Source organism: Tauraco erythrolophus, chromosome 5 (assembly GCF_009769465.1).
Source record: "Tauraco erythrolophus isolate bTauEry1 chromosome 5, bTauEry1.pri, whole genome shotgun sequence".
Classification (NCBI taxonomy): Eukaryota; Metazoa; Chordata; class Aves; order Musophagiformes; family Musophagidae; genus Tauraco; species Tauraco erythrolophus.
The window spans coordinates 40,639,715-40,656,770 of record NC_141469.1 but is presented as its reverse complement, the minus strand read 5'-3'; the positions used below and the strand labels follow the sequence as shown (position 1 = coordinate 40,656,770).

Here is a 17,056-nt window from a genome sequence, read left to right as displayed (position 1 = left end):
AGCTCATAACCATTTTTTCCAAACAATGGTTCAGGCAAAATCAAGCCTCACTCTCACAATCAGGTATTGATGCCCTGGTACTCCTATCTTTTTTTTTTTATGGAACAAATTCATTGCAGCTAATGTGATGGGACTCCCAGTCTCCATTTATGCTCCTTAGGGAGCACTATGCATTGATGGACACTTTTCCTTTTTTACAGCAAAACACCATAAAACGTGTTCCATTTGCACTGATCTGCTGAGCTCTGTTGCATGGTCAAAAATACAAAACAAAACTCTATAGTGATGTTTGAAATACACAATTCCTGTAAGTGTGCCTGCGCTCTCTTCTCTCTTGTGAAAGAAGTAATGGAAAGCTCATTGATTGGGCTAGAAGAAATCTTGGACAGCATCGACCTCTGGAGTGCTTAAGGATGGTCTGGATTATCTAGGAGAACTCCTTAATCTTGGTCTAATGCAGGACAATACTTATGTATTTGTTTAATTTTAAGCGTATATACTTCTAAATTACATTGAGGTCAATCAGACAGAAGCAAATTTTTAAAACGTAACATACTAACTACCTTTCTGAAGAGTAAATATTTCCTGAACAGTGGCCACAGTTTGCTGTTGCTCTGCACTGGTGTCCTGCGTTATCCTTTTATAAAGTCTGAAGAAATTCTATGATTTCTGCAGGAAACGTTGGCAGTTATATTCTACCCTTAAAAAAGGAATTGGAAGATGCTGCTTTGGTTCCCAGATTTTACTAGAATTGTCTGTAGGCCTTCCTGCAATTTTGTCTCACTGTAGCTATATAGCCTATTACAGTTATGCGAAAAGTCTTGGTATTTAGTGGTATCTTTAGTCTTTGAATACTTATCTGCTTCGTTTTGACTCACTAGTTCATGGCACTCACTAATATTTAGTTCTAAGTGCGATGGTTCATTACAGTTGCAGTTGTCCTATTGTTCACTTGGGTTTCAGTTGCAGAACCACTTTTCAGGCAAAATGTGTTAGTTATGCTTACAAGAATGTATTATACGTACATTAGCGATGGTTTACTAAGTTAATGAACTGTGAAGACAAAGACTCATTGTAGTTGAGTTGTCGAGTTGCTGTACTTCCTTGCATTCAAGTTCTGCGTCCTACCCAGCCCAGGTTCCTTTGGTAGCACTCATTTATTTTTCTTGGGCTTGCTTTTATTCAGGTTTTTGTCTGCTAATTTCTTTAGGTTTTTGACAGTGCCAGCCTTTTGACTTTTGATTTTTATAGCAAAATCTTTTTTGATTTTTAACAAAAGAGTCTTTTGGTTTTTACCTCTTGATCTTTTCTATCCAAATCTAGAGAGAGAGAGGCGGATGTCATGGAGGAAGGGGAGGGCCAGAAATGATGCTGAAGATGAATGGCAATGCATTAGTACTGTTCCTATTGTCGTTACCAGACCTTTGGTGTCTCACACCCTAAATATTCTTATTCTTAGTATTAGTAGTGTTAAATTAAAGTGACATAGATTGGGTCTTGCTTTGTATCTATTTTAAAGAAGCACATGAGCCGACTTTCTAAACGTTGTATATGTGCTTAAAAGTATTCTGTTCCTCCTTTTTTTTTGCCCTCAGGCCTAACTCCACCTACGACCCCTCCTCATAAAGCCAACCAGGATAATCCTTTTAGGACTTCACCTAAGCCGAAGTCATCATGCAAGACTGTTGTACCACCTTCAAAAAAGCCCCGCTATAGTGAGTCTTCCGGTTCTCCAGGAAATAACCCGATCAAGAAGGGTCCAGAACAGTCTGAGCTGTATGCACAGCTTAGCAAGACTACAGTACTGTCCAGTGGACATGAGGAGAGAAAGACAAAACGGCCCAGTTTGCGGCTGTTTGGTGACCATGACTACTGTCAATCTGTGAATTCAAAATCGGAAATACACATTAAAATATCCCAGGAACTTCAGGACTCCAGACAACTAGAATTTAAGGATTCTTCACCTGGGTGGCAGTGTCAGATTTGTTCTTCTTTAGAACAAGACCAGTATTTCAAGAAAGAGACTTTACAGACAAGTAAGCAGGGATCCCACGGTAATCATAGAAAACAGCTCCAAGACCAGGAAATTCGGGCTGAACTGAATAAGCATTTTGGTCACCCCAGCCAAGCTGTTTTTGATGAAGCAGATAAGACCAGAGAACTAAGGGACAGTGATTACAGTAATGAACAATTCTCCAAACTACCTATGTTTATAAATTCAGGACTAGCAATGGATGGTCTCTTTGACGACAGTGAAGATGAAAGTGATAAACTATGCTACCCTTGGGATGGGACACAAGCCTATTCATTATTTGATGTATCGCCTTCTTGCTCTTCTTTTAACTCTCCATGTAGAGATTCAGTGTCTCCACCCAAATCTTTATTTTCTCAAAGATCCCAAAGGACACGCTCTAGATCAAGGTCCTTTCCTCAACGCAGGTCTTGTTCCCGTTCTCCATATTCCCGATCGAGATCAAGGTCGCCCTGTAGTAGATCCTCTTCAAGGTACAGTACAGCAAATTCATGTGTCATCATCATAGTTAATAAGAAGGAAAACAGCAAAAACATAAAGCAACTTAAAGGAAAGAAAGAAAAAAAAAAAAAGAAATAATCGGGTGCAGCTCATTCCATTGCTCCCCAGCTGACTAAGTTTGAAGGTTACGGGGTTGCTACAGAAACACTTGTTGCCATTACCCTTTAAATTTGCCAAGTTTATGCTTTCTGAATGGAGCCAGGCAGAGCAATTGGTGAGAGATGTACACAACTAACCTTTCCCATTATCTGCGAGCTGCCTGGTGCCAATCTAGCTGCAGTCCCTATCAGATGAAGTTGACAGTGGCTGACTCTCTGCTCTGTGTTAGCCTCAATAAGGAACATTACAGAAGGGGGGCAGGGGAAATCACTTGAGGCCCCTTTAGTTGACTCGGAGATCACAAACTGTCACTGGAAAATCTCACTGGTAGCTTAGAAGAAATTGTAAGTTCAGGAAAGAGGTAGAAAATGATGTCAGTAGATTCAAACTGAATGACAGAGGTGAATGTGTTTCTTCCTGCAGATCTTGTTGCTATTATGAGTCCAGCCACTGTAGACACCGAGCATACAGAAGTTCTCCCTTACGTGCAAGATCGCGATCCAGATCACCGTACAGTCGCAGACCCAGGTAGTGCATTTTGTGTGCGTTTGGTTTGCTTTGCAGCGGGTTCTCAAGAGATAATGAAGCTTTCCAGAAACTGTTTTACTAATTTTACATTCACAAATGCAGGTGCTTGATTTAATGACTAAGTTATGTTTCCTAGATATGACAGCTATGAGGAATATCAGCATGAAAGGCTGAAGAGGGAAGAATACCGCAAAGAGTATGAAAAACGGGAATCTGAAAGGGCCAAACAAAGGGAGAGACAGAGGCAGAAAGCAATTGTAAGCACTGTGAAGATATCTTTCATTTTGAAATAGATTTCTGTTTCTTTTCATAGATTTCTAAAGCTAGAACTCAGCCTTTATTTTCTTCCATTTTTATAAAAGAAAAAACAAAATTTGCTTATGTGTATTTCTTAGTATTTTGAATTTTAGGCAAATATGCGTTTTCATAACAATTTATGTTTTAATGCTACAATACTAATGCTTTCAGGTTCTGTAAACTGCAACTCTCCAAGTTTTTCACAGTCAACAGATACAAAGAGCTTACTAGAAAAAGGTTTAATCCTGGACAACAGACAATTAAGAGCAAACCAGTCTATTTCTTATACAGATCTATCAATGAGCCTGTGTTTTATACTATATATCACCTACCAGAATGTCGGTAATCAAAGTCGGTTTTCTGTATGTCTGGTTTTTCATATAAGCAATATAAGGAGTCAGCTTACATACCAATCACTGGACTTTCTTAGTAACTGTCTATACAGAGGGTGCAGATAACAGAATTCAAAACTGGGATCCAAAAGCATGTGTTTAATTTACCTTTTTCCTGTCAATGACTCGGTTAATTTTTAAGTTATTTTAGCAAAATAAATAGTCTGAAGACATGATGCAATTTAAAAATGTCACTTAACACTGGCCCCTTCATAATGAATATGTATTATTTAATTATTTTTTTTAATCAATGTTCTGTGTGAAACAACTGTAATACCTGAGGCAAAGGAAATACTCATGTGGGGGTGAGCAACTCTCTTGACTGCTGTAGCAATAGGACAGAAGAATGACTGTTAAAAAGACAAGTGGCTTTTGCCCCTATTTAATTCTCCATTGGCAACTGCAAGATGGTTTTGATAAATTAAATTGGGAGCTGCTGTAAATCTGGACTACTCTTGTAGTTGTTAAGCCCATTTGGTGGCTTGCCTTAACTTTTGTGGTTGGATTTCTGTGTCCTGCTCCTTCTGTTCTGTTGTACTTTTACCACTGTTCTGGCTGTGCTCGGGCTCTTGCATGAACCAATGCAGACAGAGACACTTCCTCTGTGTTTCTAGATTTTCCCTTAGTGCTCTGTCCAAGGCTCACCGAAATGAACAGGTCTTTTTTCCAGTGCCTTTAATGGACTTTGTAGTAAAAGGTGATTTGTCACACACTCAGCAGCATTCCTCGTAATACTTACACCTACAGAACTGGGAGAGCGTAGAGATTGGCAGAGACTGGTCGAGTCTGTGGCAACAAGAAGTTCTGGGAGGGAACAGACACCTTTATTTTCTGATTTTTGTCTGCCATTGTTGTTCTTCGTGAGCTTCATCAAATCGTTTCAGTTTTCTCTGCTTCGGGTGCCCTGTCTACAAAGTGTGGTGTATTTTGTCAAGCATGAGATTTAGAACCGTAACATGCTCTGCTGTGCTGATCTGCAACTCAGTGAAGGCAATGGAATGATTTTGTTTGGCTTCAGACAGAGCTATATTTAAGTCAATTGTTGCAGTTAGTTTTTAAATATCTGGTTTCCATCTGCTTAGGGATGAACACTACCTGCTAGCAATCATAACTTACACTGGCTGTTCTCTCTTGGATCTAACACAAATTAGAGATTCAAGTAGACCTCTGTCATGAGTGTATCTTGCTACTTCTCAATTACAGTACCTTACTGGTATAAACAAACCTGAATTCTCCTGAGGAGGTAGAAAATTTGATTTAGTTTAAGACAAACAAATATTTGGCAACTAGCTAATCAAGAGAAGAGGGAAAAGGAAAAAAAGGAAACTGAAAAAGCTCCAGATATGCTGCATCCTAACTCCCTATGTTAAGAATTTTAGACTTTTCAAAACCAAAGTTGGATTTATTTTCTTTCTAAAGTGACCATTGTTTTGGTAATTAACTTCATTAATCAAATTATTTATTAATAAACACAAATAAATAGCAACTAAAAAAATAAGTATCAATAAATAAAACATTGCAAAAATTTAAAATCCAGTCACTTGTGTAAGAGCTGTAGGAGATGTAGATGAAATCACACTCCAAAGGAGATGAACTCCTTTCTCCAAAGTCTATCGGCACATTTACTTTAAAAATCTGTATTGAATCATGCCAGTTTATTCTCTGCATGGCTAAGTAGGAATTAGGGGACAGCAGAGAAAGGGAAGCCCTGATCCTATAAAGTCAGTGATAAAATTTGTATTATTTCTAGCATTCTCTGCTCCTTTTCTTACTCCTTTTGGCTTATAGGTCTCTTGTGTGTCACTGTCTGCTTTCTTAAGGGACTCAACTCAACTCATTTATTGTTCAGCCACAAGAATCTCCTCTCTCTTTCCTTGAACTGTTTCTACAGTCCCATAAATTTAGATTTCTTTGGTCTCCGTGTTGGGGAATTCTTTATTTTCTTTCTAGCCCATTCTCGTGCTGCAAGAATTGATTCACGGATACCTCCAGGTACTGTTAAAAGAGTGGCGCAGAATTGGGCAGTACTAATTCCTCCAGTGTTACGCAGGGTAGGTGTTTTTTTTTTCATGAGAAACACCATGCTAAGGTCTCAAGAGTTAGTTGTAGAAAGGATGCACAGTGGAAATGGAACAGAAATTATAACTGAGCTAAAATCCATCAAGTATTATTGGTTCAATATCTCGAATTAGCCTTCATGTGACAAGAAGAGTGGGAAACCTAGGAAAAAGAAATGAGAACAAATTTCACATATTTTAATCTGTCAAAACCATATGTGCAGCAATGCCTTCTGATTGTGCAGGCAGCTTGTATTTTGGCAGACGTGAAGGCATATTGGCAGAATGCTGAGGAGGCTTGTTTTAGAAGCCTGTGCTCATGCTATGTGACAGAGGCATGTTTAAGTGGCTGTCCCTTCAGTCTTGCACACACCACCTTCACTGCAGTAGCTTCAGATCAGCTAGAAGCCTGGGTGGGCATTTCTCTGTATGGATTCCTGAATTCCTATCTAGACTTACGGCTATATACAGGTGGTTTGACTTCAAAAGGTGTTGTGATATTCTTCTCCTCTTCCTTTTCTTCCTTTCCTCTATCCAGTTTCTGGAGATTCAGTGCCTTTTTTGTGTATTGGAGTCTTAATTTTGAGCAGTCACGCTTGAAAAATGTGTGCTGAGCCCACAAGGTATTTTCCAGTTAGAGAGTAAGAAAAATAGTTTTGTCATTCATTCATTCATTTATTTATACTTTCGATTGTGATGCTTTGCTAACTGAGCAAATATTAGCATCATTTAGTTCGATCTTGACTTGATTTATTTCACTGGGTCCCCATTTTGTTTTAGAATGGGTCCTCATTGAACATAAGGATGGTCTGCCCCCGAGACTTAACTTCATAATGCTAATGAGATCATCGTGGAGACACATTCATCATGAAGCTTGAGGAGTAACTGCAGGACAGGACAGGCTACTCAGGGCTTTGTAGAAACTGGGATCCAGCCCTCAACCGAGGCAGATCACCGTGATTTGCCAAGAAGACTAAGGACCCCTTTTTTCTTCTGATACACCCCAGGAAATTTCTGAGTTGCACAGGCTTTTACTCCAGCAGCTCATGAGACCATGTGGCAAATACTTTCCAAGGCACAACGTCAGAAATACAGTTGGCACATTTCAGTTCTGGAGTCATCAGTTCGTGGCTCCCCATTGACGTGGTGCACCAGGGCTGGGAGGTTAAACTGTCTTATTAGCAGCCAGGTGTTCTGGATCTCTGCTGCTCTGGCCACAATACTGACTTATGGTTGCATCCTCCCTGCAGCTCATTTACTGTGTGTGCTGGCTGCTGCTGGGAGGTATAACAAAATCATCTTTTATACCTAAGTAGAAAAATACTATTAACATTACTACTTTTCATTTCTAAGTGCTGACACCCTCCATGAGGCAAGTATCAAGAGTCCCTGTCCCAGAGAGCTTACAAACATAAGAAGATAAATGTGCTGTGAGGCCATTGCAGCGGAAAGAAACACATGGTTTCAAAGGAAATAAAATGCTCTACAACAGGAAGGCAGGAGAAAGGTGGTTTCATAAATGAGTGCTTGGCTTCTCTAATGTCTAAAACCAGAGTCAGCCTATAATGGAGTGCATTTCCACTAATGAAGGATCCAACGTACATTGTATATTTAGTTTGGATTTTTTTGTCGTTGCTCATCTTGATAGCCTTGATCCCAGCCTTTTGCTGTATGAGCTGCTGAAAATGTATCAAATGGATTACCTAAATCTTGAAGTTTACTGGTCCATCATTATTTTTCTAGCAGTCACCATGGAGTGTGGCTGAACTGTTTCAGTCCTCAGTTACCCACACAGCAGCACTTGACAATTTTGTGCAATGTTCTTTCTTTTCCAGTTCATACTTCCAGTTCATTACTTCTTTTACAGGTCATACTTAGTCCACAGATCTTCTTTAATACAGAATCTAAAGAAAATTTTTCTTATTACATCAGAATGTCAAGCTTTAATGTCTTTTTTCATCCATAGCATTTCTATTTTTTAAACTCTGTCTAACCATTCCCATTGTACTTTCAAAATGATATTTGGCCTCCAACTCTAAGGATAAAAGTCTTCATGGCTTTCTACTGGAAGAGGAGAGAAGTCACTTGGCATGGAAGGCAACACAGACACAGGGCTTGCACCCAGCCAGGCACTTGTGCTGGAGGAAGCAGCAGAGCCTTTGGCAAGCCAATGGCAGACCCCAGCTTTAACACGCTCCTAGATTTCTTCTCTCAGCCTTCACATAGAGCATTATCTGGCTCTTGGAGGACTAGGTATGGGCTACAGGTGTGCAGACAAAGCAGTAGGGAAGACGGGGACAGCAGCACTGTGTGATGTTACCTCCGGAGAGACTGCCTGTAGTTCCTGCAGAGCCTGCGGAGCAGCTGCACAGGCCGGCAAAGAAAACAATGTTGGGTGAAGAAGCCTAGTGAGAATATGCATATGAAAACTAATACGTCTAGTGGTCTTTGCTTTAGTTCCATATGAAATAAAGAATTAAGAATGAGGAAGGGAAAGCAGAATAAAGATTTGGGGAAAGCCTTTGCAGGACAAAAAGATCCTTAGCATCAGTGAATGTTTTGCAGGATGAATGGTCTCTTTATTGTCCCTTAGATGTCTAAGGTATGTCCTGGTCCTATTTTCTCAAGTTTTGGCATGCTAATGCTTTAACGTTTTAATTTGAGACTTGAAATACTCCTTTTCACTCTGAGATTTTATGCCACATCTGCAGATGTAAAAATATCAAATGTTTTTACTGCAAGAAAGAAAAAGCAAGATTGTGAAGAAGGAGCTTTGAATAAACTGAAAGACAACAGACATGTTGAGCCTGGGGAAATTGGCTGGACTCTTCTTTTTTCCCTTTACTTACCATTGCAAAGCAATGATCGATGCTTAAAGCTTATCATGCGAAATAAATAATTTGCACTTTTGAGAAGGTAATATGAAGAGTATCTTTTGGGGTTTCCTGCAAGTTCCCTCTGCCCACTTTAAATTCAAAACAAAAGCTTTTCCCTGCAGTTCCCTAGGTTCCCAAGTCATATATCATCTCCTCTAACAAGTGCAGTAAAAAGCATACTTAATATGCACATATAGACTTATGCATGTAACTTATTGTAAAATAAAGGTCTTTAACATTTAGAGGTATGTTGTAATCTTGTTAGGCTTGTATAGCTCTTGTTATTAATGGGAATAAAAGGCAGATGCCCCTGTGAATACGAATAAATTTCTTCATAGTTGCTTTAAGTAAACCAAACTTAACCAAGACAAAGACAATGCTGTATGAATCCTATGTTCTCCAGTGTCTTATACCATCATGGCACTCTGCTTAAAAAAAAAACTTGAAAGAACATCTCCTCATGTGTGCACACTGGAGGACATATGGTGCATTTCAGCTTTAGATTTGAATTTCCTTAATTTTGCAGGTTTAACTTATTCCCTTAATGATAGTTTAACAGGCTTTTTTTTAATTGTTCAGTTTTGTTTTATTACAGTTCTGTTAAAGAGATATTAGAGATACAAAGGTTATTAGAGGGATAGAAGAAGGGAAAATTGCACAGGCATGCACAAAGACTTATGGAAGAGCGTGCAATAGTTATTTCCATCACATTGTAATATAACAATCTCCATGTCAGTGAGTGAAACATTATGTTTTTTCAGTTGAGATGTATTATCTCAGCTAAAGTATATTAGACAGTCTGCTATGTTATGTTCTGCTCCATCTGGTCAGTCATTTAGGTTCAATAGCAAGTATCAATGGAATTGTTTCTTATCAAGTGTTTCAGTGCAGTTAAATCCTTGATTTGGTAAAACAGTCTGAAAAAGTAATTACTGTGCATATGCAGATTTTCCTGTTTTTGAAGTTTATGGCACCCAACCATACTGAAAGCAAGCAGAATTAAAATGGGGAAAATGGAAGAAATGCAGATTTCTGTTGCTTGCACTCTACAGTCCCTAGTTCACAGAAGCCCTACCCAAACTCCTCTGCCAGGAGGGTCAGGGCTCTGGACTGGGACACAGTATAGACAGAGATAAAAAGCAGCAGCTGTCTGTAAAGTTACCCTCTTCCCTAAATTGATGTCCACCCATGAACACACTTATCCTTCCTTTAGCCATGCTAACTTCTCCAGGCTGCACTGCTAAGTCAGAGAACAAGGGCAGCTTTTGGACCACGCACTTTAGAAGGCATAAAATTTAATAATGAAAATGTTTGTCCCAGCAGGGTTATGGAGGACCACCAAGACAGTCATCTTGGTTACTTATGTAATCAAAAGAGACGGTAGTTTCCTGATCCCCTTCATTAAGGAGAGCATATACATACTTTGCTAGAGCAACCAGGGACTCCACTGGGCTGAGCAGGGAGCTATAAAGGACCCAGGTGGTTCCAGTGGTCACTTTTTCTGCCATACCTTACTGGATGGGGCTTTGGGGTAGGAGTATTTGATTCTTGGATCCCTGTTTTCTGGAGCTATGAACTTGCTTTTGTTTCTCAGGAGCTTAGATTATCTGGATCTGAGCCCCTGAGATTTGTGAGGCCAGGAAAAGAGTCATCAAAAACAGTCAACTGAGTGTGATAGTGATAAGGAGTATCTGTTGGGAGGCAGATATATTACTTTCAGCTTCCTGCTGCAAGAATTGTTTGTTTATTTTGCATTACGCAGTTCCTGGGAGTAGAGTGCTCTCCTGGGAAGTGGGAGCCAAGATTTTGGTCCCCATAATCAAGACGACTTCTGATCCCTTTATCTCAAATGAGTGCTCAAACAAGCAAACAAGAGGCATCAATATCTTTTCTGTTTCTACATGTGTTTTGGTCTGATCTCAATCCTGTTGTCTGTGGTCCAAGAATGACTAGCACCTTATGCCTCTGTGGGGACTCATGGAAAAGATAGATTTCATGCTATATCTGAATTGTAACGCTATAAGCTACTTGTCTCTTCAGGCTGGGATGTTTCTGAGTGGGAATGCAAGTCTGTATTTAGGTCCCTAGAGCCTTTTGCATCACGTGTTGAGGTGCCATTAGCCTTTAGGCACCTCCAGGTTACGATAGTCATGAATTCTCAGCAGTCAGTATAGCTCCTTTGGCATTCGGCACCTAAATTCTGCGCAAGTCTCAGGTGCCAAAGCTGATGGTTTAAACTGACATTGCCCCACTGACTGACAGATTTACGCCAGCTGAGAATGTAGTGTGGTGGTTCGATTTATGGGACAAATGTGCGGATGTGTAAGGGATGAACAGCAGGGCCGATAGTGCCAGAGTTCTTCAGACCAGAGGTAATCCAAGACAGCAAGGCTGAGCACCCAAGCCAGGTGTAGCTGGTGCTTCTTTTCTCTGATTACCTTAAGGTCAGTGTTTTGAAGATCTCTTTTTGCCTTTTGCTTTGCTTGCAGCTCACTAAGTGGCTCTATCCTCAGTAAGGTGTTCATCCAAAAATTCATAAAGTGACTCTCGCAGGATTTCCTAGCCCTTCTGTCATTCTGCTGAGCGTTTCCACTCAGGAAGGAAGGATATGACCCTGACTCCAGAGTTTTATCTTTGATGCTTTGCTCCTAGTATCAAAGGAACATGCAAATGACACCCTAGCCTGTAAAAATCAGTGAATTCAGTCAGGCTTTATTTTCCAAAGAAACCAAAGAGGTAATGGTGACCACAGGATATATTTTATTGTCCTGCCTTCCCCCCAGCAATATTTATTTTAATAAAAATTTTTTTCTGGACCCCCTAACAGTTTTCCCACTATTATAAGGTATGGATTATGGTGGAACAGCTGGAATCAGCTGTTAAGTCATCCGAGTTTATAATGTTGTTTGTAATACGTTTTGTTATGTTTATAGTACATTTATGCAATTACTATATCATTTTATATGATTCCACAACTAAGATGGGTTTTGCCTAGTATTGTATAGATGGCAAGAGAAAGAGACCTCCTGGTTTGGAAGAGTTCAACAGTCTTGGAGGACAAGTGATAGAAAGGTGGAAGGGAAGAAGGTGCAGTAGGATACAACGGGAGTTGTCTGTCAGGGCACAGTAGAACAGTGACAGCCAGCAAACAGTGAAACCTTCCAGGAGCACACCACCTGACAAATGTAGTGTCATTTAAATACCTTAGATGCTTTCCAGGAAAGAGCTATTTCACTTACAAGCAGGATGCAGTAGGTCTTCCACTAGAGACTAATACTATAACTATACATCCTCTGCACACCCATGTGTGTGTATTTGCATGCCTGTATGTATAGGTTCATCTCTATTAAACATTTGTTAAAAATATGACTTCCCTCTTGCTTCTTCTCAATAGGAAGAACGTCGTGTGATTTATCTGGGGAAAATCAGACCTGACACAACTCGAACAGAACTGAGGGACCGGTTTGAAGTTTTTGGTGAAATTGAGGAGTGCACAGTAAATTTGCGGGATGATGGGTAAGAACTTTTGAGATTACTTCTTGTTTGGGAGCTGCCATATGTAAAAAATTACGGCAGTAAGATTACTGGTATGGGAGTTACCAATGTAAGCGCTGTGACAGATGACATGCTGAGTTCAAAACCTTATTTATTTTCTTTCATCCTTATTTATTAATCTTGCTAGTTGAGATTTCCTGTCCCAGAAATAAGTATTTAGCTGCATGACAGGACAATCATGCTGATAAATGGGTGCAGTACTTATGGCGTTTCCACTGCTGGATCTCCTGCAAGTTCTTGCTTTCAGGAAGGGGTTACACTAATGTGCATTAACTCTTTTTAGTTCACTGATGTATTTTTCGATTGCAGAGACAGCTATGGTTTCATCACCTACCGCTATACTTGTGACGCCTTTGCTGCTCTTGAAAATGGATACACTTTACGCAGGTCAAATGAACCTGACTTTGAGCTGTACTTTTGTGGACGCAAGCAATTTTGCAAGTCAAACTATGCAGACCTAGGTAGGTATTTTGCTCTATGTGAATTAAAGTACATAACTGGAGCCTTGTAACTCAGGAGAATTTAGAGTTTCCTTCTTTTTTGTTTGTTGCTTGTATTGTTTAAATGATTGAGAGGAATTAAAGGAAGTGGTTTTCACTTGCTGCAAGAAGTTTAAAAGTCTACAAATCTGAGCTATAATCTGAGCTGGCTTCTTTCAGCTTTAACTTCAGACCGTGAAAATTCTTTTAAAGCCCATTTCCGTCATTATCAAAAATAAGTGTCCAATATTCAGTAATACATTTCTGTATTGAAATGATAGCCCCACAGAAGCCTCCTGCATGTATTACTATTCATTGCTATGCTATAACTGCATGGTTCTGATATCTGACTTATTTTTATGAGCTATAAACAAGAGCAAAGTAGATGCCTTACACCCAAAAATTCTTTGTGATTCTTACATTGCTATGAGTTGTACTGTAGACGTGTAGAATTTTCCAGAGACAATCCTTAAACACAATTCATAGTTTCCCAGGCTTGAAAGCTAGAGGCGCTTGTGATCAAATATGACCCTTAGGATAGCAAAGACCACAGAACAAGTGGTTCTTAAATTGTGCATAAGCATCTATGTATGAAGGTGTCTCCTTGCAGGGACTTCTGGTCATGATGTAAGAGGCTCCAGCCTGTGGAGAGCCTAGCAAATCTCTTGATGTTTGCTGTCCCTCTGATGTGGGGCAGTGTACATACCAGTCTCCAGACCCCAGTGTACCATGATAACTCCAGTCCCAAGTGTGCATCCTGGCTGCGATAACACATCTGGGTCTGTCCTGGTCCTGCATGGGCAAAAAAGTGTGGTTCTGTCTTATGTTCTGGGTCAGGGTGTGGTGCTTCCCCTTGCAGGGATGCTTGGAGATATTAAAACTCTTACAGCATGAATACTGATGTTAAGTATATGCATAAAGAGACCGTGTGGACTACCCGAACATATTCTGTAATATTGTAATATATTATAAACTCACCTCTTATTTAATTAGCTTTTAAAATGTAAAGTATTCATTAAATGCTAAGCCTTTGCTGATACCTGTATAAATAGACTAAAGGTATGGGAGATGCTTTTTTCTGAATAAAATAGCAAGGGACATTTTGCCGTTGAATCTATATTAATCAGATATTGTGGTTTTTTATGAATAAATGACCACAGTCATTAAAATCTCTCATAACCCTGTAACGCAGTGCTAATGAAATCTTGTATGTGCTGCCCTCGGCTTTGTACAACGCAGGAATTGAATACAGATACATTTTTTCTAACCAATTGATGTCTTTTCAGAATAAATGATAAAGATGATACGCATTGTTCACAATGAATATGCTATAATTCACTTCAGTGGCTAAACAGATAATGTAAAGCTAAGAAAAGGCAATTGACTGCTGAAGAGATATAGGGTTGATGTTGAAAATATAAAAAGTAGCAAGGCATTTGTCGAAATGCAGGCTGATAAAAACAGTAAAAACAGATTGAAGTCTTGACTTGATTTGACTTATCTTCAGCAGTGGAAGCCAGGGTCGTCCCTGTATCTCAGAAATCCTGGGTTTAAAATAACTTGTCTGAAGGGAACACTCTTGAACATTATTCATCACTGGGAGTATTCCCCAGCAGATCTCTCCGTACTGAGTGGGATTCCCGGAGTATCTGTGAGCAGAGTATTTTCACTTTGTCCTGCTGACAGCTTGAGCTTCTCTACTTCAGACTGCATTCCTTGTATTTTGCAGAGCATCTGATAGAGCTACATAAGGAAATGGCAGGATGAACTTTAAAATTCATGAGCTAGTACAAGGACAGAGAGAATTAATCAGCCTTGGGTTGAGTACAGAAGAAAGAAAACACTTGAAAATAGTAGTCAGAAGTTTAACACCTCTCCTCTGTGAGAAGATATTGTCTTAACAGAACTTGTAATGAACATTTAATGCACAGTGTGTCTTATAGTAGTAGATGGGGAGTTCTGATTAATTCAACACAAGAAATGGCAAGAAAAGGGCACTCTTGTAAAGGAGCTGTGGCACAGGAACTGGGGAGAGTCAGCGTTAAGCAGGGATGGCTCCAAAAGGAAATTCAATGCTTGCAGCCATGTCAATAATTGCCGTACTGGACCTGTATGGCCACAAGCGTACAATCCCTCCGCTGCGCTAGGAACAGGCTGACGTCTGTGCCTGAGCAACTAGCAAAGCTGGAGCAGGTATTGCAGGTCACAGGAGCTGGACCATTATTGCTGCTGTGACTTATTACGTATGCTGCAGGAAGCTGAGGAGCCCACCTGAGATTGCTTGTATGGCCGTGCAGAGGCCCTTCACTGAACTGCTCATGCTCTAAACAAGCAAACTCCAAAAAAATCAGAGTGGAAGGAAGAACAGATTCAGGGAGGTGCAGTGACTTGTACAAGACCCCGAGGCAGGGCAGGCAGAAGCAGCAGTGTCCCCTGCGTGCTGCCCACGGGCTGCCCTGGCTTTCTGCAGCACCACCCGCTATTTCCTTTCTCAGGAGGAGTGTCTTGGCTCTTGCATGCTGCAGAATAACAATTGCAAAACGATGGTGGAGTTTTGGGTAAAGCATCTGTCAAGATTATCTGGACTGCTTGGAGACCTATACATAGCAGTGTGTCGGTGCTCAAGTCCTGGGAGAAACCATTTTGAGTTTACCTGCTCTATATTTACATGCAGTTTATGGTATGCCCCAATGATGTGTACTGCTTTTTTTAAGTCCTGCTTTTTACCAGAAAGCTCCATCCATACCTAAAGCTTCTCTGATGACCATTTCTGGGCTTTTATCGTCTCATTCCTATGAAGCTGTGGTCGCAAGTGGATTGTTTCTGCAGTGCTTTGTTCATTCCATTGTATGAAGAAAACAATGTAAGTAGTCACCAGCCGTTCTTGCCTCTTACCTGAACTTGCATCTCTTTGGGTTTCAGATTCAAACTCAGAAGATTTTGATCCTGCTTCCACTAAAAGCAAGTATGACTCCATGGATTTTGATAGTTTACTTAAAGAGGCACAGCGGAGCCTGCGTAGGTAACATGCGTCACACCTGAGGAACACGGAGGGATGGCGAATACCTCACGGACATCACGTCCTTCAATAATGGACAATTAAAAAGTCATACTTAGGAATTTCTCCTATTTTACACTCTCTGTTCAAAACCATGGTTTACATGAACACAGCTGCTCGACGAGTGGAGAGGCAGGATGGCTGTCCAGTAAGCACACGTGTGTCCATGGGTGTCAGCTTTGCTTTCGCGGGTGATCGGTGGTGAGGGAGCCAGGCGTTCCTCGCGAGTGCGATGCAAACCACAAGACATGGCAGCAGTTCCACAGAGATACGCGTACAACGATGAACTGCAAAATCTGTACATACTGCATTTTAACAAAAAAAGAACAAAAACAAACAAAAAAAAAACGATTTGAGAACTATGGCTGCTGATGTCTGGGAATCAGACACTGCATTATTTTATTTTTTTTTAAATGAAGCTTCTCACAACGCAGTGATAATATGACAATCCAGAAGAAACCACAGGTCCCAGAAGCCTACAATCTGTGTTTTAGGATTTTTCTTTTATTTCTTTTTTGTTGTTGTTGTTGTTTTGTTTGCGTGGTTTTTTTTTTTTTGTGTTTTTTTTTTATTCCTTGCAGAAGAGAAAATGAAAGGCTCAAACTTCCCTAACATTTTGATGTTTCGTCTTTTAATTCTGACACCCATGTAAATGTCTACAACGTTGATCTTCCACAGCAAAATTTTCAAAGCCTTGTTAATGGTCAAATGTGCAGCTTGTTCAGCGATTTATTCTAATGAGCGGACGTGGTGTTACATTATTAATGAGAGTTGGATATAACTATCTGGGTGTGTGCACAGATAGTTTATTTGCTACGTTCTCTAAAGTAGTTGAGTATTTACAAATGTTAAATAGAGTATTTTTATTTATGTACATACTGTATGACGTTCTTTTTTGTTACAGCTATGCACTGTAAATGCAGCCTTCTTTTCAAAAACTGCTGAATTTTTCTTAATCAAGAATACTCAAATGTAATTATATGAGGTGAAACAATTATTGTACACTAACATAATGTAGAAAGCTGAACTTACGCTTATATATATTTGATTGTAAAAAAGAGAAAAGCGTGTGGGTGAGGGTGTGCGTGTGTCTGTGTGCGTGCGTGTGTCTGAGTGCAGAAACGCTTTACACACATTCATCTCTTCCTGGGTGAGCTTATGTAAGAATTTTGTCAAGACTTA

At 40.0% G+C, this 17,056-nt stretch overlaps 1 protein-coding gene across 3 annotated transcripts in view; it reads left to right on the top strand.

The window, feature by feature from the left end:
* The window catches only part of PPARGC1A (PPARG coactivator 1 alpha), a 376,447-nt gene extending 360,605 nt beyond the window's left edge, over positions 1–15,842 (top strand). For all 3 annotated transcript variants that reach the window (XM_086612015.1, XM_086612014.1, XM_086612016.1), the window contains 6 exons: positions 1,596–2,505; positions 3,056–3,160; positions 3,297–3,417; positions 12,177–12,298; positions 12,647–12,798; positions 15,739–15,842. In XM_086612015.1, the coding sequence (XP_086468141.1) occupies positions 1,596–2,505; positions 3,056–3,160; positions 3,297–3,417; positions 12,177–12,298; positions 12,647–12,798; positions 15,739–15,842 (1,514 nt within the window). The remainder of the gene's footprint in view (positions 1–1,595; positions 2,506–3,055; positions 3,161–3,296; positions 3,418–12,176; positions 12,299–12,646; positions 12,799–15,738) is intronic.
* Positions 15,843–17,056: the final 1,214 nt, after the last annotated feature.